The following is a 23607-nucleotide window of genomic DNA, read 5'->3' as shown; positions in this document are numbered from 1 at the left end:
CAGTCACTCTCCAGTGTAGTAATAACAGTGTAATGCCTGATGTTAGCAGTCACTCTCCCCTGTAGTAATAACAGTGTAAAGCCTGATGTTAGCAGTCACTCTCCAGTGTAGTAATAACAGTGTAATGCCTGATGTTAGCAGTCACTCTCCCCTGTAGTAATAACAGTGTAATGCCTGATGTTAGCAGTCACTCTCCCCTGTAGTAATAACAGTGTAAAGCCTGATGTTAGCAGTCACTCTCCAGTGTGGTAATAACAGTGTAATGCCTGATGTTAGCAGTCACTCTCCAGTGTGGTAATAACAGTGTAAAGCCTGATGTTAGCAGTCACTCTCCCCTGTAGTAATAACAGTGTAATGCCTGATGTTAGCAGGCACTCTCCCCTGTAGTAATAACAGTGTAATGCCTGATGTTAGCAGTCACTCTCCCCTGTAGTAATAACAGTGTAATGCCTGATGTTAGCAGTCACTCTCCCCTGTAGTAATAACAGTGTAATGCCTGATGTTAGCAGTCACTCTCCCCTGTAGTAATAACAGTGTAAAGCCTGATGTTAGCAGTCACTCTCCAGTGTAGTAATAACAGTGTAATGCCTGATGTTAGCAGTCACTCTCCAGTGTAGTAATAACAGTGTAATGCCTGATGTTAGCAGTCACTCTCCCCTGTAGTAATAACAGTGTAATGCCTGATGTTAGCAGTCACTCTCCAGTGTAGTAATAACAGTGTAATGCCTGATGTTAGCAGTCACTCTCCCCTGTAGTAATAACAGTGTAATGCCTGATGTTAGCAGTCACTCTCCCCTGTAGTAATAACAGTGTAATGCCTGATGTTAGCAGTCACTCTCCAGTGTAGTAATAACAGTGTAAAGCCTGATGTTAGCAGTCACTCTCCAGTGTGGTAATAACAGTGCAATGCCTGATGTTAGCAGTCACTCTCCCCTGTAGTAATAACAGTGTAATGCCTGATGTTAGCAGTCACTCTCCAGTGTAGTAATAACAGTGTAATGCCTGATGTTAGCAGTCACTCTCCCCTGTAGTAATAACAGTGTAATGCCTGATGTTAGCAGTCACTCTCCTGTGTAGTAATAACAGTGTAAGACATGTCAAAGCACAAGATAACTAAATGTTCGGAGAGAAATGGAGTCAAACTAAAAATAATTTTCTTGTCATAAGGAACACTTAATATGGTCTATAATTTGATATTTTCAATTTTTACTCTAATTAATAAACTCAACCCGAATCACAAATCTTAAAATGAACCCAAAGGAGAAAACAAACAGACACACACGTTTGAAATACACAAGGTATATTTGTCATTGATTCGGGTCAAAACAGGAAGAAACATCACAATCTTTGCTGGAGGTTTTCATGCAACAGAAAAAATAATAATACTATTGATCCAACTGAAGGTACCAGTTTTAGAGGCAGTGGTAATTGAAGAGGGGTAGGTGGGACTGTATAGAAGAGGGGTAGGTAGGACGGTATAGAAGAGGGGTAGGTGGGACTGTATAGAAGAGGGGTAGGTGGGACGGTATAGAAGAGGGGTAGGTGGGACGGTATAGAAGAGGGGTAGGTAGGACGGAATAGAAGAGGGGTAGGTAGGACGGTATAGAAGAGGGGTAGGTGGGACGGTATAGAAGAGGGGTAGGTGGGACGGTATAGAAGAAGGGGTAGGTGGGACTGTATAGAAGAGGGGGTAGGTAGGACGGTATAGAAGAGGGGTAGGTAGGACGGAATAGAAGAGGGGTAGGTAGGACGGAATAGAAGAGGGGTAGGTAGGACGGTATAGAAGAGGGGTAGGTGGGACGGTATAGAAGAGGGGTAGGTGGACGGTATAGAAGAGGGGTAGGTAGGACGGAATAGAAGAGGGGTAGGTAGGACGGTATAGAAGAGGGGTAGGTGGGACGGTATAGAAGAGGGGTAGGTGGGACGGTATAGAAGAGGGGTAGGTGGGACGGTATAGAAGAGGGGTAGGTGGGGACGGTATAGAAGAGGGGTAGGTGGGACGGTATAGAAGAGGGGTAGGTAGAACGGTATAGAAGAGGGGTAGGTAGGACGGTATAGAAGAGGGGTAGGTAGGACTGTATAGAAGAGGGGTAGGTGGGACGTTATAGAAGAGGGGTAGGTAGGACTGTATAGAAGAAGGGTAGGTAGAACGGAATAGAAGAGGGGTAGGTGGGACTGTATAGAAGAGGGGTAGGTGGGACTGTATAGAAGAGGGGTAGGTGGGACTGTATAGAAGAGGGGTAGGTGGGACTGTATAGAAGAGGGGTAGGTGGGACTGTATAGAAGAGGGGTAGGTAGGACGGTATAGAAGAGGGGTAGGTGGGACTGTATAGAAGAGGGGTAGGTGGGACTGTATAGAAGAGGGGTAGGTGGAACGGAATAGAAGAGGGTAGGTAGGACGGTATAGAAGAGGGTAGGTAGGGCGGTATAGAAGAGGGGTAGGTAGGACGGTATAGAAGAGGGGTAGGTAGGACGGTATAGAAGAGGGGTAGGTGGGACTGTATAGAAGAGGGGTAGGTGGGACTGTATAGAAGAGGGGTAGGTGGGATGGAATAGAAGAGGGGTAGGTGGGATGGAATAGAAGAGGGGTAGGTGGGACGGTATAGAAGAGGGGTCGCTCTGGATAAGAGCGTCTGCTAAATGACTTAAATGTAAATATGTAAATGTAGGTAGGACTGTATAGAAGAGGGGTAGGTGGGACTGTATAGAAGAGGGGTAGGTAGGACGGTATAGAAGAGAGGTAGGTGGGACGGAATAGGGTTGCAGAATTCTGGTAACTTTTCCAAAATGTCCAGCTTTTTCCAGAAATCCCGGTTGGAAAAATCCCTGGAATCAGCAGGAAATCTGAGAATCTTCCTACTGAGATTTCTGGAAAAAACCTGTCAAATAATTTAGCAGCAGTGTAGCAGCGACTGTTCCTCATCCAACCAGCAGGGGGCAGTGACACTGGGAGACCATTAGCAGAGGTGCAGTGCAGTATACATTCTGAAGTATGCACTCGTCCAGAGCCCTATGGGGGGCCTTGGTCAAAAAGTAGTGCACTATATAGGGAATAGGGTGTCATTTGGGACACATTTGTCTGGGTGATCAGTGTCCTAAGTACACATAGGAAGATAACACAAACGCATTGGGATTGAGAATGATAATGAAGCCCTTAGTGTGTTCTCTATGTCTAGGAGACGAGGGAGGGAAGGAAGGAGGGATGGAGGGAAGGGGTCTGTCTCAAAGTGGCACACACGGACACACACACACACGGATAAACACACACACACGAGTGCGCAAAGAAGGGACATGCATCTTCTGTGTGTAGTCTGGTAGACTACAGTAAGAGTGGTCTGGTAGACTACAGTAAGAGTGGTCTGGTAGGCTACAGTAAGAGTGGTCTGGTAGACTACAGTAAGAGTGGTCTGGTAGGCTACAGTAAGAGTGGTTTGGTAGACTACAGTAAGAGTGGTCTGGTAGGCTACAGTGGTCTGGTAGACTACAGTAAGAGTGGTCTGGTAGGCTACAGTAAGAGTGGTCTGGTAGGCTACAGTAAGAGTGGTCTGGTAGACTACAGTAAGAGTGGTCTGGTAGGCTACAGTGGTCTGGTAGGCTACAGTAAGAGTGGTCTGGTAGGCTACAGTAAGAGTGGTCTGGTAGGCTACAGTAAGAGTGGTCTGGTAGGCTACAGTAAGAGTGGTCTGGTAGACTACAGTAAGAGTGGTCTGGTAGACTACAGTAAGAGTGGTCTGGTAGGCTACAGTAAGAGTGGTCTGGTAGACTACAGTAAGAGTGGTCTGGTAGACTACAGTAAGAGTGGTCTGGTAGGCTACAGTAAGAGTGGTCTGGTAGGCTACAGTGGTCTGGTAGACTACAGTAAGAGTGGTCTGGTAGGCTACAGTAAGAGTGGTCTGGTAGGCTACAGTAAGAGTGGTCTGGTAGGCTACAGTAAGAGTGGTCTGGTAGGCTACAGTAAGAGTGGTCTGGTAGGCTACAGTAAGTGGTCTGGTAGACTACAGTGGTCTGGTAGGCTACAGTAAGCGTGGTCTGGTAGGCTACAGTGGTCTGGTAGGCTACAGTGGTCTGGTAGGCTACAGTGGTCTGGTAGGCTACAGTAAGAGTGGTCTGGTAGACTACAGTAAGAGTGGTCTGGTAGGCTACAGTAAGAGTGGTCTGGTAGGCTACAGTAAGAGTGGTCTGGTAGACTACAGTGGTCTGGTAGACTACAGTAAGAGTGGTCTGGTAGGCTACAGTGGTCTGGTAGACTACAGTAAGAGTGGTCTGGTAGGATACAGTAAGAGTGGTCTGGTAGGCTACAGTAAGTGGTCTGGTAGACTAGAGTAAGAGTGGTCTGGTAGACTACAGTGGTCTGGTAGACTACAGTAAGAGTGGTCTGGTAGGCTACAGTGGTCTGGTAGACTACAGTAAGAGTGGTCTGGTAGGCTACAGTAAGAGTGGTCTGGTAGGCTACAGTAAGAGTGGTCTGGTAGGCTACAGTAAGTGGTCTGGTAGACTAGAGTAAGAGTGGTCTGGTAGACTACAGTGGTCTGGTAGACTACAGTAAGAGTGGTCTGGTAGACTACAGTAAGAGTGGTCTGGTAGGCTACAGTAAGAGTGGTCTGGTAGACTACAGTAAGAGTGGTCTGGTAGGCTACAGTAAGAGTGGTCTGGTAGGCTACAGTAAGAGTGGTCTGGTAGGCTACAGTAAGAGTGGTCTGGTAGACTACAGTAAGAGTGGTCTGGTAGGCTACAGTAAGAGTGGTCTGGTAGGCTACAGTAAGAGTGGTCTGGTAGGCTACAGTAAGAGTGGTCTGGTAGACTACAGTAAGAGTGGTCTGGTAGGCTACAGTAAGAGTGGTCTGGTAGACTACAGTGGTCTGGTAGGCTACAGTAAGAGTGGTCTGGTAGACTACAGTAAGAGTGGTCTGGTAGACTACAGTAAGAGTGGTCTGGTAGACTACAGTGGTCTGGTAGGCTACAGTAAGAGTGGTCTGGTAGGCTACAGTAAGAGTGGTCTGGTAGACTACAGTGGTCTGGTAGACTACAGTGGTCTGGTAGGCTACAGTAAGAGTGGTCTGGTAGACTACAGTAAGAGTGGTCTGGTAGGCTACAGTAAGAGTGCTGCTGAAGAGAGAAAAGCTACTAATCATATTTCCTGTGTTTTTTGTGCGCACCATGCAGTGTTTGTTGACAATGTGACGACTTTACTGCTCAGTGATGTAATAAAGTGTTCAAATAAATAACTTTTAAATACTTTATATTACATGTCAATAAACAACATTATTGATTAGACTGTTAAGTTAGCCTGGACATACACAAACTGTACACATGCATACTGTACACACATGCACACACACACTCAGACATACACACACACACACACACACACACACACATACACATACACATACACACACACACTCAGACATACACACACACACACACTCAGACATACACACACACACACACACACTCAGACATACACACACACACACACACACACACACACACACTCAGACACACACACACACACACACACACACGCATGCACTCGTGACGGCTCAAATGATATGATTTGATGCTACCGGTTTCGTTGATCAAATGCATTATCTAATCAAATGTTCTTCGTTTTCCCTTTCCATCGTGGACAGATATGAGACAGACGGTCTCCAAAGACAAGTCATTATCCAAGTATCTTTCTATTTCTCTATCTCTCTATCTATTTCTCTATCTATCTCTCTATCTATTTCTCTATCTATCTATCTATTTCTCTATCTATCTATCTATCTCTCTATCTATTTCTCTATCTATCTATCTATTTCTCTATCTATCTATCTATTTCTCTATCTATCTATCTATCTCTCTATCTATTTCTCTATCTATCTATCTATTTCTCTATCTATCTATCTATTTCTCTATCTATCTATCTATCTCTCTATCTATTTCTCTATCTATCTATCTATTTCTCTATCTATCTATCTATTTCTCTATCTATCTATCTATCTCTCTATCCATCTATCCATCTTTCTTTCGATTCTTCTCCAGTATTGGGTTATGACCGTCTTCAATGGCAAAATCAAAAATACAACCACAATGATTAAAATGAATCAATAATAAGTAAACAACATGAGGAGGAAAAGCATTACTATGTTATAAAATAATAACAATCAATAATAAAAACCCAATGGTATTTTCAACAGCCCCCCCAGTGGGAGATCAGTTAGCAGGAACATTCCCAACTCCTTTCCTTTCCCTGTCTCATATTCCCCCTACGGAAAACCGCTACGGAATTCCCATATCGGATCAGAGCACAGTTACATAATACTGCCTTCTGAATGCACCGAGTTATAAAAGACAGATATACTTGGCTATTAATTTTGTATGATGTCATGACTGGTATATATATATATATATATATATATATATATATATATATATGCATTCTTTTTACACATGAATTGTAGAAGCTGTGCCTTGATTGGAGGAGAAACATTATCTATTGAACAGAATAAATAGAACACAGAGGGCCATGGATGGTTCTCAGGATGGAATGTTCCCTTAATTCTCTCCCCCAAATTCCAGACTCTGTAAAAAATGGCCGACGGACTTCCCGGGCGTTGTGAGGCAGCGGAGCTCAGCAGAATTCCATCCTTCCGGATCCGGAGAGAGACGGGAAAACACATCGGACAACGAAATGCCTTGGCAACGCCTTGTTTTTTGTATTCTCAGTTGTCGTATTATCTTCTTGATAATAATCTATGCATGTCCCTTCTTTTATTTTTATTCTTAAAAAAAAGAAAAACTTAGAATGATTTTAGTTTCATCTCATTTTAAAACTCTTCTTCCAACTTGTACAACAAAAAGATATGAGAGACGAGAACCATCATGCACTGATTTGAGCGTTTCCATAGCAACCGGGGTGGATGTGGCAGGCCAGGTGGGCGGGATTAGAACTGGGAGGCGGAGCTGGGGTCACACTGGAGTAGCCGCACGATGGAGGGATCACTTTTGGCACCTTTAATGAACTCCTCCAGGGACAGTTTACCTGGGGGGAGTGGGACAGAGACAGAGACAAAGAGAGAGACGGGGAGAGAGAGAGAGAGACAGAGACAAAGAGAGAGACAGGGAGCGAGAGACAGAGAGAGAGACAGAGACAGAGACAGAGAGAGAGACAGGGAGAGAGAGAGACAGGGAGAGAGAGAGAGACAAAGAGACAGGGAGAGAGTGAGAGACAGGGAGAGAGTGAGAGAGAGAGCGAGAGAGAGAGAGAGAGAGAGAGAGAGAGAAAGGAAAAGAGATGCAGTGAGGGGAATATTAAGAGGACAGAGAAGAGAAAGAAGAAGAGAACAAGAATAGAGAGAGCGCGAAAGAGAAACATTAGGTTCACTATGGGAAGAACTGAAATACAAATACTGTTCAGAACTCAGAACTATATCACCTGACAGTGACCCCAACCCATCCTCCCCCTTCATTTGTCATTCCCTTCCCTTGTCTCTCCCTACCAACCCTCCTCCCTCCCTTTCCCTCTCTCTCTCACCATCGTTGTTGAGATCCATCTGTCTGAAGATCTTGTCTGTTCTCTTCTCCGGCGTGGACTCATCCTCCGGCATCTTCATCACAGACGACACCATTTTATAAATGGCCTGAGGGAGAGAAAGGGAGAGAGAGAGAAAGAATGTAAAGAAAGAACTGTAGGATTTCTTGAACTGCCTGTTGAGGAGAGAATCTGCATTTGGTCTGCAGATTATGTCCTGTTCTGTCATAATATAATAGAGACAGTAGATCTATCTGGTCTGTCATAATATAATAGAGACAGTAGATCTATCTGGTCTGTCATAATACAATAGAGACAATATATCTATCTCCAGATTATGTCCTGGTCTGTCATAATATAATAGAGACAGTAGATCTAGCTGGTCTGTCATAATATAATAGAGACAGTAGATCTAGCTGGTCTGTCATAATATAATAGAGACAGTAGATCTAGCTGGTCTGTCATAATATAATAGAGACAGTAGATCTAGCTGGGCTGTCATAATATAATAGAGACAGTAGATCTAGCTGGTCTGTCATAATATAATAGAGACAGTAGATCTAGCTGGTCTGTCATAATATAATAGAGACAGTAGATCTAGCTGGTCTGTCATAATACAATAGAGACCGTATATATAGCTGGTCTGTCATATTATAATAGAGACAGTAGATCTTGCTGGTCTGTCATAATATAATAGAGACAGTAGATCTAGCTGGTCTGTCATAATATAATAGAGACAGGATTGGATGGTTTAATGGAGAGGGAGTGACAACAGAGAGAGATAGGATTGGCTGGTTTAAAGGAAAGAGGGAGTGACAACAGAGAGAGAGAGATAGGATTGGATGGTTTAATGGGAAGAGGGAGTGACAACAGAGAGAGACAGGATTGGATGGTTTAAAGGAAAGAGGGAGTGACAACAGAGAGAGAGACAGGATTGGATGGTTTAAAGGAAAGAGGGAGTGACAACAGAGAGAGAGATAGGATTGGATGGTTTAAAGGAAAGAGGGAGTGACAACAGAGAGAGAGAGATAGGATTGGATGGTTTAATGGGAAGAGGGAGTGACAACAGAGAGAGACAGGATTGGATGGTTTAAAGGAAAGAGGGAGTGACAACAGAGAGATAGATAGGATTGGATGGTTTAAAGGAAAGAGGGAGTGACAACAGAGAGAGAGAGATAGGATTGGATGGTTTAATGGGAAGAGGGAGTGACAACAGAGAGAGACAGGATTGGATGGTTTAAAGGAAAGAGGGAGTGACAACAGAGAGAGATAGGATTGGATGGTTTAAAGGAAAGAGGGAGTGACAGATAACATGGAGTGGGAAATCCACTTGAGTCATCGCTGTAGGCTGAAGAGGGCAAAGCTTTCTGTATCGATCTCATCCGTCCTCTATCTGCGTATCACAAGACCCCCTGAGAGCAGTAAAGTGTGTTCCAAATGGCACCCTATTCCCTATATAGTGCACTACTTTAGACCTGAGCCCTATTCCCTATATAGTGCACTACTTTAGACCAGACCTAAGCCCTATTCCCTATATAGTGCACTACTTTAGACCAGAACCCTATTCCCTATATAGTGCACTACTTTAGACCAGAGCCCTATGGGTCTTAAATAGGGAATATGGTGCAATTTTGGGATGCAACCTTTCCTGCAAGAGCTACAGTGCATGCAGTGTTTTGGTCCAGCCCATCACTAACAAGCCTGATTCAGCTACGTAGTTGCCCTCCCCTACACCGTAGGCTAACACAGTAAAGCATAACAAGCCTGATTCAGCTACGTTCGTTTTAGGACTGATGCACTACTGGGTATTCTTCTTGGTGCATTATTAATGTGAGCTATAGAAGACTTCTTCTGAAGTTCATTAATGTGGATGGATTTTCAAAAAGGAGGCAATTAATTAATAGGACAACCTTTTGTCAAGGTCGAGAGGACTAAATGTATAATTGCTCGCAATTTTTTATGAACTTTGCTAGCTAACGTTAGCATTGCTAGCTATATTTTATAAACTTTGCTAGCTAATGTTAGCATAGCTAGCTATTTTTTATTAACTTTGCTAGCTAATGTTAGCATAGCTAGCTATTTTTTATTAACTTTGCTAGCTAACGTTAGCATTGCTAGCTATATTTTATAAACATTGCTAGCTAATGTTAGCATTGCTAGCGATTTGTTATGAACTTTGCAAGCAAACGTTAGCATTGCTAGTTATTTTGTATGAACTTTGCTAGCTCTTGACCACATGACCACATTGCCCACTGTCTAAAGTACCTTTTACAACATCATAATGATCTTTAATGATGGCAAAGTTGTTTTCCTACATTTACATTACATTTAAGTCATTTAGCAACAAATGAGTTGCCTACTTTAGCAATGTAATCGTATTTCCAGGTCACTGTAGTGTCATTTTGACGAGACAGTCCTTAGCCCCCATTCAGAATGACTGGGCACCTTTAGGAGGCGTTTTTGTACCTGGAATCAGCAGTTAAACCATAACAAAGCGACCACTAATTTGGTAAATAATATTCATCCCCCTTGGCATTTTTCCTATTTTGTTGCCTTACAACCTGGAATTCAAAAATATTTTTGGGGGTGTTTGTATCATTTGACTTACACAACATGCCTATCACTTTGAAGATGCAAAATATGTTTTATTGTGGGGGGGGGGGGGGGGGGTGTAGCACCTTAAGCAATATCATATTACCTTTCTAGAATAAGTGTTTTGTTGAGTTTCTTTCATCCCACAAGGACAATGCATGCTATCACAAGTGGCAAACTGAAATACCAGACTCTTGAAAGATGAATGCCCCAGCCAAGGGCCATTGTTGTTCTTTCCTGGTATTTTCAAGTCCCACATTTATTACATTCAGTTGAAGGATGTTCTCAAATCTGACTGCAATAACTAGTTGCTGGGAAAATGACCAGATGTGATGTTGAGATATGGATTGGGGAGACATTTCCTGTTGTCTATGCCAGAGTGAAGTGTGGTAGCGACAGAGAGGCCAAGCCTTTGTGACGCACAATCACACACTCATTATTTTCACAACTCAGTTCACAAGGATTTCCTAATAATGTTTACAGGGTAGCTCCCTCCTTCCTCTGTCGTTATCTGTCCCTCTCCATCTTCATCACCCCTCATCCAACTCTCACACATCTATATCTCTCCATCACCCAATACTTAGTGATAATAGCATGACCTCTCCTCTCTTATCTCATCCTCTTCCCTCCCACTCGCTCTTCTCTCCTCTGCCTTTCTCCATCCTCTCCCTCTCTCCTCCCCTCTGTCTCTCCTTCCTCTCCCTCTCTCCTCCCCTCTGTCTCTCCTTCCTCTCCCTCTCTCCTCCCCTCTGTCTCTCCATCCTCTCCCTCTCTCCTCCCCTCTGTCTCTCCTTCCTCTCCCTCTGTCTCTCCTTCCTCTCACTCTCTCCTCCATCTCTCCTTCCTCTCCCTCTCTCCTCCTCTCCTCCTCTCCCTCTGTCTCTCCTTCCTCTCCCTCTCTCCTTCCTCTCCGTCTCTCCTCCCCTCCGTCTCTCCTTCCCTCCCTCTCTCCTCCCCTCTGTCTCTCCTTCCTCTCCCTCTCTCCTCCCCCCTGTCTCTCCTTCCTCTCCCTCTCTCCTCCCCTCTCTCTCCTTCCTCTCCCTCTCTCCTCCCCTCTGTCTCTCCTTCCTCTCCCTCTCTCCTCCCCTCTCTCTCCTTCCTCTCCCTCGCTCCTCCCCTCTGTCTCTCCTTCCTCTCCCTCTCCCCTCCCCTCTGTCTCTCCTTCCTCTCCCTCTCTCCTCCCCTCTGTCTGTCCTTCCTCTCCCTCTCTCCTCCCCTCCGTCTCTCCTTCCTCTCCCCTCCGTCTCTCCTTCCTCTCCCTCTCTCCTCCCCTCCGTCTCTCCTTCCTCTCCCTCTCTCCTCCTCTCCCTCTCTCCTCCCCTCCGTCTCTCCTTCCTCTACCTCTCTCCTTCCTCTCCCTCTCTCCTCCCCCTGTCTCTCCTTCCTCTCCCTCTCTCCTCCCCTCTGTCTCTCCTTCCCTCCCTCTCTCCTCCCCTCCGTCTCTCCTTCCTCTCCCTCTCTCCTTCCTCTCCCTCTCTCCTCCCCTCTGTCTCTCCTTCCTCTCCCCTCCCCTCTGTCTCTCCTTCCTCTCCCTCCCCTCTGTCTCTCCTTCCTCTCCCTCTCCTTCCTCTCCTTCTCTCCTTCCTCTCCGTCTCTCCTCCCCTCCGTCTCTCCTTCCCTCTGTCTCTCCTCCCCTCTGTCTCTCCTTCCTCTCCCTCTCTCCTCCCCTCTGTCTCTCCTTCCTCTCCCTCTCTCCTCCCCTCTGTCTCTCCTTCCTCTCACTCTCTCCTCCCCTCCGTCTCTCCTTCCTCTCCCTCTCTCAACCCCTCCGTCTCTCCTTCCTCTCCCTCTCTCCTTCCTCTCCCTCTCTCCTCCCCTCCGTCTCTCCTTCCTCTCCCTCTCTCCTTCCTCTCCTCTGTCTCTCCTTCCTCTCCCTCTCTCCTTCCTCTCCCTCTCTCCTCCCCTCCGTCTCTCCTTCCTCTCCCTCTCTCCTTCCTCTCCTCTGTCTCTCCTTCCTCTCCCTCGCTCCTCCCCTCTGTCTCTCCTTCCTCTCCCTCTCCCCTCCCCTCTGTCTCTCCTTCCTCTCCCTCTCTCCTCCCCTCTGTCTGTCCTTCCTCTCCCTCTCTCCTCCCCTCCGTCTCTCCTTCCTCTCCCTCCGTCTCTCTTTCCTCTCCCTCTCTCCTCCCCTCCGTCTCTCCTTCCTCTCCCTCTCTCCTCCTCTCCCTCTCTCCTCCCCTCCGTCTCTCCTTCCTCTACCTCTCTCCTTCCTCTCCCTCTCTCCTCCCCCCTGTCTCTCCTTCCTCTCCCTCTCTCCTCCCCTCTGTCTCTCCTTCCCTCCCTCTCTCTCCTCCCCTCCGTCTCTCCTTCCTCTCCCTCTCTCCTTCCTCTCCCTCTCTCCTCCCCTCTGTCTCTCCTTCCTCTCCCTCCCCTCTGTCTCTCCTTCCTCTCCCTCTCTCCTTCCTCTCCTTCTCTCCTTCCTCTCCGTCTCTCCTCCCCTCCGTCTCTCCTTCCCTCCGTCTCTCCTCCCCTCTGTCTCTCCTTCCTCTCCCTCTCTCCTCCCCTCTGTCTCTCCTTCCTCTCCCTCTCTCCTCCCCTCTGTCTCTCCTTCCTCTCACTCTCTCCTCCCCTCCGTCTCTCCTTCCTCTCCCTCTCTCAACCCCTCCGTCTCTCCTTCCTCTCCCTCCCTCCTTCCTCTCCCTCTCTCCTCCCCTCCGTCTCTCCTTCCTCTCCCTCTCTCCTTCCTCTCCTCTGTCTCTCCTTCCTCTCCCTCTCTCCTTCCTCTCCCTCTCTCTCTCCCCTCTGTCTCTCCTTCCTCTCCCTCTCTCCTCCCCTCTGTCTCTCCTTCCTCTCCCTCTCTCCTCCCCTCTGTCTCTCCTTCCTCTCCCTCTCTCCTCCCCTCTGTCTCTCCTTCCTCTCCCTCTCTCCTCCCCTCTGTCTCTCCTTCCTCTCCCTCTCTCCTCCCCTTTGTCTCTCCTTCCTCTCCCTCTCTCCTCCCATCTGTCTCTCCTTCCTCTCCCTCTCTCATTCCTCTCCCTCTCTCCTCGCCTCTGTCTCTCCTTCCTCTCCCTCTTTCCTTCCTCTCCCTCTCCTCCCCTCCGTCTCTCCTCCCCTCCGTCTCTCCTCTCCCTCTTTCCTCCCCTCCGTCTCTCCTCCCCTCAGTCTCTCCTTCCTCTCCCTCTCTCCTCCCCTCCGTCTCTCCTCTCCCTCTCTCCTCCCCTCCGTCTCTCCTCTCCCTATTTCCTCCCCTCCGTCTCTCCTCCCCTCCGTCTCTCCTTCCTCTCCCTCTCTCCTTCCTCTCCCTCTCTCCTCCCCTCCGTCTCTCCTTCCTCTCCCTCTCTCTCCCCTCTGTCTCTCCTTCCTCTCCCTCTCTCCTCCCCTCTGTCTATCCTTCCTCTCCCTCTCTCCTCCCCTATGTCTCTCCTCCCCTCCGTCTCTCCTTCCTCTCCCTCTCTCCTCCCCTCCGTCTCTCCTCCCATCTGTCTCTCCTTCCTCTCCCTCTCTCCTTCCTCTCCCTCTCTCCTCCCCTCTGTATCTCCTTCCACTCCCTCTCTCCTTCCTCTCCCTCTCTCCTCCCCTCTGTATCTCCTTCCTCTCCCTCTCTCCTTCCTCTCCCTCTCTCCTCCCCTCTGTCTCTCCTTCCTCTCCCTCTCTCCCCTCCCCTCTGTCTCCCTTCCCTCCCTCTCTCCTCCCCTCCGTCTCTCCTTCCTCTCCCTCTCCCTCTCTTTCCTCTCCTCTCTCCTCCCCTCCGTCTCTCCTTCCTCTCCATCTCTCCTTCCTCTCCCTCTCTCCTCCCCTCCGTCTCTCCTTCCTCTCCCTCTCTCCCCCTCCGTCTCTCCTTCCTCTCCCTCTCTCCTCCCCTCCCTCTCTCCTTCCTCTCCCTCTCTCCTCCCCTCCGTCTCTTTCCTCTCCCCCTCTCCTTCCTCTCCCTCTCTCCTCCCATCCGTCTCTCCTTCCTCTCCCTCTCTCCTTCCTCTCCCTCTCTCCTCCCCTCCCTCTCCTTCCTCTCCCTCTCTCCTCCCCTCCGTCTCTCCTTCCCTCCGTCTCTCCTTCCTCTCCCTCTCTCCTTCCTCTCCCTCTCTCCTTCCTCTCTCCCTCTCTCCTCCCCTCCGTCTCTCTTTCCTCTCCCCCTCTCCTTCCTCTCCCTCTCTCCCTCTCTCCTCCCCTCTGTCTCTCCTTCTCCCATTCAACAGAGCATAACCAGGGGATAATCCCAGTATTCTGCACACTGAGGGATAAACCCGGGTTAAATTTAACTCACTAATCCTGGAGCACACAGTGCATGTAGCCGTACATGCTCTCAGAACAATACAGAACCCGTGTCTGTCTGTCTGTCTGCCTGTCTGTCTGTCTGCCTGTCTGCCTGCCTGTCTGCCTGCCCGCCCGTCTGTCTGTCTGCCTGTATGCCTGTCTGTCTGCCTGTCTGTCTGCCTGCCTGTCTGCCTGCCTGTCTGCCTGCCTGCCTGCCTGCCTGCCCGCCTGTCTGCCCGCCCGTCTCTTTCTCTCTTGTTACTCGCTCCTTCGGCTAAACATGGTGAATAACGTAGTAACTGACACCAAATATTACAGGCCATTCCTATCTAACCTCTTTACTGGCTAAAATACAAACTGTCAACATGGAAAGGAAGGGTATACTACTGGAAACGTTCTAAATTTGCCAGTAAACTACCAGAATGTTGGTAAAGTTCAAAGACATCTAGTGGCCATTTTGGGTACTTCAGCTGATCACAGTCTGTTTTCATCTCTGGCCATTTGCCTTATCACAAGTCAAATATATCAAATAATAAAAGTATCACATAAAATAAAAAGACAAAGCTGTAAAACATTATCTTAAATATAAACCATCAACCATTAGTGTTTAACATGAGGGTTTCAGTGTGTTTTATTTGACTGTGTCAATATGTATGTGTTGTCAATGTTTCAGTGTCAAAATGGTTGCAGTTGTGAAAGAGTTCACGTGAAATAATGCCATTGTTGATTCAATGCTTTTTTTTAATTCATTAGGCTATTTTCTCTTGAACCGTATGGTCTATCTATTAAAACCTCAATGACACCGATAAAATACATGATTTATTTATCTAGGAAAGCCAGTTGAGATTAAATTCTTATTTTCAATGACGGGGAACAGTGGGTTAACTGCCTTGTTCAGGGATAGAATGACAGATTTTTTACCTTGTCAGCTCGGGGATTCGTTCCAGCAAACTTCTGGTTACTGGCCCAACGCTCTAACCACTAGGCTACTTGCTGCCCTGAATACTATATATGAATATATATATATATTTTTTTTAAGTTATTAAAGTATAAATTCCCAAAATGATAGATTGCCATAGATTTTCTGTTAATTACCAAATTTACTGAAGATTAAGGTAACTTTGGTAAAATACCAGTAGCTTTGTAACCCTAGTTGTACCTGAGTCTCCCCACTAGGGGGGTATTCTGAATTCTCTGTCTGTCAATCTAAGGATCTGTTATCCATTGAGTCTGGACCTTTAAACTGAGATTAGAAGAGGTACAACACCACCGTGTTCTAAATCTAAAATATTGTCAAGTTTCCCTGTTTAAATCTTCCGTCAGATGATGACGGCTTCATTTAAAATGTCTATTTTCGGGTTTTTTTTTTGGGGGGGGCATCCAGAGTAACAAGACCCTACTTTAGGGGGGGATCCAGGGGCATCCAGAGGGGCACCCAGAGGGGGCATCCAGAGTAACAAGACCCTACTTTAGGGGGGTCATCCAGAGGGGGCACCCAGAGGGGCATCCAGAGTAACAAGACCCTACTTTAGGGGGGCATCCAGGGGGCATCCAGAGGGGCACCCAGAGTAACAAGTCCCTACTTTAGGGGGGAGGCATCCAGGGGGGGCATCCAGAGTAACAAGACCCTACTTTAGGACATCCAGATTCTGTTTGATGGGTATTTCACATTTCCTGACATTTAATCCGAGTAAAAATACCCTGTTTTAGGTCAGTTAGGATCACCACTTCATTTTAAGAATGTGAAATGTCAGAATAATAGTAGAGAGAATGATTTATTTCAGATTTGATTTCTTTCATCACATTCCCAGTGGGTCAGAAGTTTGCATACACTCAATTAGTATTTGGTAGCATTGCCTTTACATTGTTTAACTCAGGTCAAACGTTTCAGGAAGCCTTCCAAAAGCTCCCACAATAAGTTGGGTGAATTTTGACCCATTCATCCTGACAGAGCTGGTGTAACTGAGTCAGGTTTGTAGGCCTCCTGACAGAGCTGGTGTAACTGAGTCAGGTTTGTAGGCCTCCTGACAGAGCTGGTGTAACTGAGTCAGGTTTGTAGGCCTCCTGACAGAGCTGGTGTAACTGAGTCAGGTTTGTAGGCCTCCTGACTTTAACTGACTTTAACTTTGGAAGAATGCTTGGGGTTATTGTCCATTTGAAAGACCCATTTGCGGCCAAGCTTTAACTTCCTGACTGATGTCTTGAGATGTTACTTCAATATATCCACATAATTTTCCTGCCTTATGATGCAATCTATTTTGTGAGGTGCACCAGTCCCTCCTGCAGTTCTTCGGCTTGCAAGCCTCCCCATTCCCCTTCAAACATAACAATGGTCATTATGGCCAAACAGTTCTATTTTTGTTCCATCAGACCAGAGGACGTTTCTCCAAAAAATACGATCTTTGACCCCATGTGCAGTTGCAAACCGTAGTCTGGCATTTTTATGGAGGTTTTGGAGCAGCGGCTTCTTCCTTGCTGAGCAGCCTTTTTAGGTTATGTCAATATAGAACTCGTTTTACTGTGGATATAGATGCTTTTGTACCTGTTTCCTCCAGCATCTTCACAAGGTCCTTTGCTGTTGTTCTGCGATTGATTTGCAATTTTCGCACCAAAGTACGTTCATCTCTAGGAGACAGAACGCTTCTCCTGCCTGAGCGGTATGACGGCTGCGTGGTCCCATGGTGTTTATACTTGGGTACTCTTGTTTGTACAGATGAACGTGGTATCTTCAGGCATTTAACACTGGCTCCCAAGGATGAACCAGACTTGTGGAGGTCTACAATGTTTTGTTCTGAGGTCTTAGATGATTTATTTTGATTTTCCCATGATGTCAAGCAAAGAGGCACTGAGTTTGAAGGTAGGCCTTGAAATACATCCCCAGGTACACCTCCAATTGACTCAAATTATGTCAATTAGCCTCTAAAGCTTCTAAAGCCATGACATCATTTTCTGGAATTTTCCAAGGTGTTTAAAGGCATAGTCAACTTACTGTATGTAAACTTCTGACCCACTGGAATTGTGATACAGTGAACTATACTACAGTAGGCCTCTGCTATTGTAGGCTAAATTAGCAATGACCAGTTTGCCTCAAATTCAAATGTATTTTATGAATCCCTTTTTAAATCAGCAGTTGTCACACAGTGCTTTACAGAAACCCAGCATGAAACCCCAAAGAGCAAGCAATGCAGATGCAGAAGCACAGTGGCTAGGGAAAACTCAGCGGAAGACAGGAACCTAGGAAGACACCTAGAGAGGAACCAGGAGGAAGTCTTCATCCACTTGTGAATGAGAAGCATTGACTACAGATAACAAGCTGGGCAAGCTGGAGCAGAAACTGAAGTGGACCGTCTCACCTGTACAACCTCCACAAGGACTACACATCCCATGTCTCACCTGTATGATCTCCGTCAGGACTACATGTCTCACCTGTACAACCTCCACAAGGACTACACATCCCATGTCTCACCTGTATGATCTCCGTCAGGACTACATGTCTCACCTGTACAACCTCCACAAGGACTACAAATCCCATGTCTCACCTGTATGATCTCCGTCAGGACTACATGTCTCACCTGTACAACCTCCACAAGGACTACACATCCCATGTCTCACCTGTATGATCTCCGTCAGGACTACATGTCTCACCTGTACGACCTCCACAAGGACTACAAATCCCATGTCTCACCTTTATGACCTCCGTCAGGACTACACATCTCATGTCTCACCTGTACGACCTCCACAAGGACTACAAATCCCATGTCTCACCTTTATGACCTCCGTCGGGACTACACATCTCATGTCTCACCTGTACGACCTCCACAAGGACTACAAATCCCATGTCTCACCTGTATGACCTCCGTCAGGACAACACATCTCATGTCTCACCTGTATGACTTCCATCAGGACGACAAATCCGATATCTCACCTGTACGACCTCCACCAGGACTACAAATCCCATGTCTCACCTGTACGATCTCCAGCATCTCATCACGGCTGATGTACCCATTCCCATCCAGGTCATACATGCTGAAGGCCCACTTCAGTTTCTGCTCCAGCTTTCCTCGTGACGTGACACTCAGCGCGATGATGAACTCCCGGAAGTCGATGGTGCCGTCGCTGTTGGTGTCGAACGTTCGGAAGACGTGCTCGGCGAACTTGGAGGCATCTCCGTACGGGAAGAAGTTGGCGTAGATCTTCTTGAACTCCTCTACGTTCAGGTTGCCGCTGGGACAGTCCTTTAGGAATCCCTACGGGGGGGGGGGGATGGAGGGAGAAACAAGATTAAATATATACGGTATGTCATAGAATGACCTATTCTAGCCTGAGAGAGAGACGGAGGATGTTATATTTGGCCCTAAACAGAGAGTACACAGCGGCAGAATACCTGACCACTGTGACTGACCCGAAATGTATTAAAGCTTTGACTATGTACAGACTCGGTGAGCATAGCTATTGATAGCTAATAGCCTTGCTATTGAGAAAGTAGGCAGACATGGCTCTCAAAAGCACACTGCCCACAAAATGAGGTGGAAACTGATCTGCACTTCCTAACCTCCTGCCAAATGTTTGTCCATATTAGAGACACATATTTCCCTTAGATTACACACACAATTTTGATAAACTCCCATATCTATTGGGTGAAATATCACAGCAGCAAGATTCGTGACTAGTTTCCTCAAGAAAAGGGCAACCAGTGAAGAACAAACACCATTGTAAATACAACCCATATTTATGTTTATTTATTTTCCCATTTGTACTTTAACTATTTGCATATCATTACAACACTGTATATAGACATAATATGACATTTGAAATTTCTTTTTTCTTTTGGAACTTTTACGAGTTTAATGTTTACCGTACATTTTTTATTGTTAATTTCACTTTTGTTTATTATCTATTTCACTTGCTTTGGTAACATAAACATATGTGTTTCTTATGCCAATAAAAATTGAATTTGAAACATTTTTAATCAGGGGATGACAATGTACTTGTTAATGGTAAGCAATATGTTGATAACTGATAATGTACCCAATCACTTCATCGAAAAATAGTCATGAAAGGAAATGACATGCTATTTTAAACCTCTGGGTCCAAACCAATCACAGCTAACAGATAATGAGCTTTAGATCAAACCCAGTGATGTCACACAAAATGCATTCATTACGGTCTTCTGGGAATATGTATGTGACAATACGACAAAATATATATTACACCACCCCCAGGTGACAAAGGCACACAGAGATTCAGCACAACACAAACATAGTTTTTTTTTTTTATAATGACACACTCAACCATAACTATGTTACAAAATAATCCCGGGAATTATGTCATTTCATACTAAAGTTATGTAGAGCCACTGTCAACACCAGCAGCGAGTATTAACCCTAGGAGAGAGGTTGAATGGTTAACGCAAAGACTTTTATGTCCTAACATGAATCTATGACAACATTACAATGGTGTTAAAACACCACAGTGATGATCAACTGCAGCTGGACATAGCGGTCCCAGGCTGCACCCTATCCATATATAGTGTACTACTTTTGACCAATGCCAAAAGGGACCAGAACATACTGTATAGGGTGATATTTGGGATGCATACCCAGCCTGTTAATCTAGGAGGAGGGACGAGGAAGGAGACAGACAGGGGACACACCCAGCCTGTTAATACAGGAGGAGGGAAGAGGAAGGAGACAGACAGGGGACACACCCAGCCTGTTAATCCAGGAGGAGACAGACAGGGGACACACCCAGCCTGTTAATCTAGGAGGAGGGAAGAGGAAGGAGACAGACAGGGGACACACCCAGCCTGTTAATCCAGGAGGAGACAGACAGGGGACACACCCAGCCTGTTAATCCAGGAGGAGGGAGGAGGAAGGAGACAGACAGGGGACACACCCAGCCTGTTAATCCAGGAGGAGGGAAGAGGAAGGAGACAGACAGGGGACACACCCAGCCTGTTAATCCAGGAGGAGACAGACAGGGGACACACCCAGCCTGTTAATCTAGGAGGAGGGAAGAGGAAGGAGACAGACAGGGGACACACCCAGCCTGTTAATCCAGGAGGAGGGAAGAGGAAGGAGACAGACAGGGGACACACCCAGCCTGTTAATCCAGGTGGAGGGAAGAGGAAGGAGACAGACAGGGGACACACCCAGCCTGTTAATCCAGGAGGAGGGAAGAGGAAGGAGACAGACAGGGGACACACCCAGCCTGTTAATCCAGGAGGAGGGAAGAGGAAGGAGACAGACAGGGGACACACCCAGCCTGTTAATCCAGGAGGAGGGAAGAGGAAGGAGAGAGACAGGGGACACACCCAGCCTGTTAATCCAGGAGGAGGGAAGAGGAAGGAGACAGACAGGGGACACACCCAGCCTGTTAATCCAGGAGGAGGGAAGAGGAAGGAGACAGACAGGGGACACACCCAGCCTGTTAATCCAGGAGGAGGGAAGAGGAAGGAGACAGACAGGGGACACACCCAGCCTGTTAATCCAGGAGGAGGGAAGAGGAAGGAGACAGACAGGGGACACACCCAGCCTGTTAATCCAGGAGGAGGGAAGAGGAAGGAGACAGACAGGGGACACACCCAGCCTGTTAATCCAGGAGGAGGGAAGAGGAAGGAGACAGACAGGGGACACACCCAGCCTGTTAATCCAGGAGGAGGGAAGAGGAAGGAGACAGACAGGGGACACACCCAGCATGTTAATCTAGGAGGAGACAGACAGGGGACACACCCAGCCTGTTAATCCAGGAGGAGACAGACAGGGGACACACCCACCCTGTTAATCCAGGAGGAGGGAGGAGGAAGGAGTCAGACAGGGGACACACCCAGCCTGTTAATCCAGGAGGAGACAGACAGTGGACACACCCAGCCTGTTAATCTAGGAGGAGGGAAGAGGAAGGAGACAGACAGGGGACACACCCAGCCTGTTAATCTAGGAGGAGGGAAGAGGAAGGAGACAGACAGGGGACACACCCAGCCTGTTAATCCAGGAGGAGGGAAGAGGAAGGAGACAGACAGGGGACACACCCAGCCTGTTAATCCAGGAGGAGACAGACAGGGGACACACCCAGCCTGTTAATCTAGGAGGAGGGAAGAGGAAGGAGACAGACAGGGGACACACCCAGCCTATTAATCCAGGAGGAGGGAAGAGGAAGGAGACAGACAGACAGGGGACAGCACCATATGCTTGCTGTTATGTTGCTCAGTGCACCATGATACTTCTTCCACCATGAGAACATTTCTGGTCCAAATCTCAGCATGAGGTGACAGTTGACTGATGAACTGTCTCATCAACAGTGTGTGTGCGTGTGTGTGTGTGTGTGTGTGCGTGTGTACAGTATACGTGCCCGCATGCATATACAGTACCAGTCAAAAGTTTGGACACACCTACTAATCTAAGGATTTTTCATTACATTTTTCAAAATTTTCGACATTGTAGAATAATAGTGAAGACATCAACACTATGAAATAACACTTATGGAATCATGTAGTAACCCAGAAAAAGGGTCAAACCTAAATATATTTCATATTTGAGATTCTTCAAAGTAGCCAACCTTTGCCTTGATGACAGCTACTGCATTTAACACTAGTGCTACCACCACCACTACTGTTACCACTACTGCTACCACCACCACTACTGTTACCACTACTGCTACCACCACCACTACTGTTACCACTACTGCTACCACCACCACTACTGCTACCACTACTGCTACCACCACCACTACTGTTACCACTACTGCTACCACCACCACTACTGTTACCACTACTGCTACCACCACCACTACTGTTACCACCACCACTACTGCTACCACTACTGCTACCACCACCACTACTGCTACCACTACTGCTACCACCACCACTACTGCTACCACTACTGCTACCACCACCACTACTGCTACCACTACTGCTACCACCACCACTACTGTTACCACTACTGCTACCACCACCACTACTGCTACCACTACTGCTACCACCACCACTACTGCTACCACTACTGCTACCACCACCACTACTGCTACCACCACCACTACTGCTACCACTACTGCTACCACCACCACTACTGCTACCACTACTGCTACCACCACCACTACTGTTACCACTACTGTTACCACCACCACTACTGTTACCACTACTGCTACCACCACCACTACTGCTACCACCACCACTACTGTTACCACTACTGTTACCACCACCACTACTGTTACCACTACTGCTACCACCACCACTACTGTTACCACCACCACTACTGCTACCACTACTGCTACCACCACCACTACTGTTACCACCACCACTACTGTTACCACTACTGCTACCACTACTGCTACCACCACCACTACTGTTACCACTACTGCTACCACCACCACTACTGCTACCACCACCACTACTGCTACCACCACCACTACTGCTACCACCACCACTACTGTTACCACTACTGCTACCACCACCACTACTGTTACCACTACTGCTACCACCACCACTACTGTTACCACTACTGCTACCACCACCACTACTGTTACCACTACTGCTACCACCACCACTACTGTTACCACTACTGCTACCACCACCACTACTGCTACCACCACCACTACTGTTACCACTACTGCTACCACCACCACTACTGCTACCACCACCACTACTGCTACCACCACCACTACTGTTACCACTACTGCTACCACCACCACTACTGCTACCACCACCACTACTGCTACCACTACTGCTACCACCACCACTACTGTTACCACTACTGCTACCACCACCACTACTGCTACCACCACCACTACTGCTACCACTACTGCTACCACCACCACTACTGTTTTTTATTGATTTTTATATAACCTTTATTTAACTAGGCAAGTCAGTTAAGAACAAATTCTTATTTACAATGACGGCCTAGGAACAGTGGGTTAACTGCCTTGTTCAGGGGCAGAACAACAGATTTGTACCTTGTCAGCTCAGGGATTTGTCCCAGCAACCTTTCAGCAACTGGCCCAACGCTCTAACCACTAGGCTACCTGCCGTCCCAATACTACTGTTGTTACTACTACTACTGTTACTGGCCCAACGCTCTAACCACTAGGCTACCTGCCGTCCCAATACTACTGGTATTACTACTACTGTTACTGGCCCAACGCTCTGACCACTAGGCTACCTGCCGTCCCAATACTACTGGTATTACTACTACTGTTACTGGCCCAACGCTCTGACCACTAGGCTATCTGCCGTCCCAATACTACTGGTATTACTACTACTGTTACTGGCCCAACGCTCTAACCACTAGGCTACCTGCCGCCCCAATACTACTGTTATT

General features: G+C 47.2%; 1 protein-coding gene across 1 annotated transcript in view; it reads right to left on the bottom strand.

Moving 5' to 3' along the window:
- Positions 1-4783: 4783 nt before the first annotated feature.
- The window catches only part of LOC115122616 (hippocalcin-like protein 1), a 99606-nt gene continuing 80782 nt past the window's right edge, over positions 4784-23607 (bottom strand). The window contains exons 3-5 of the mRNA XM_065020145.1: positions 18262-18543; positions 7520-7625; positions 4784-7027 (exon numbers count right to left, since the gene is read on the bottom strand). Of these exons, the coding sequence (XP_064876217.1) occupies positions 6930-7027; positions 7520-7625; positions 18262-18543 (486 nt within the window). The 3' untranslated portion in view covers positions 4784-6929. The remainder of the gene's footprint in view (positions 7028-7519; positions 7626-18261; positions 18544-23607) is intronic.

This window comes from Oncorhynchus nerka, linkage group LG7 (assembly GCF_034236695.1).
Source record: "Oncorhynchus nerka isolate Pitt River linkage group LG7, Oner_Uvic_2.0, whole genome shotgun sequence".
Classification (NCBI taxonomy): domain Eukaryota; kingdom Metazoa; phylum Chordata; class Actinopteri; order Salmoniformes; family Salmonidae; genus Oncorhynchus; species Oncorhynchus nerka.
This window is presented reverse-complemented; position numbering and strand designations above follow the sequence as displayed.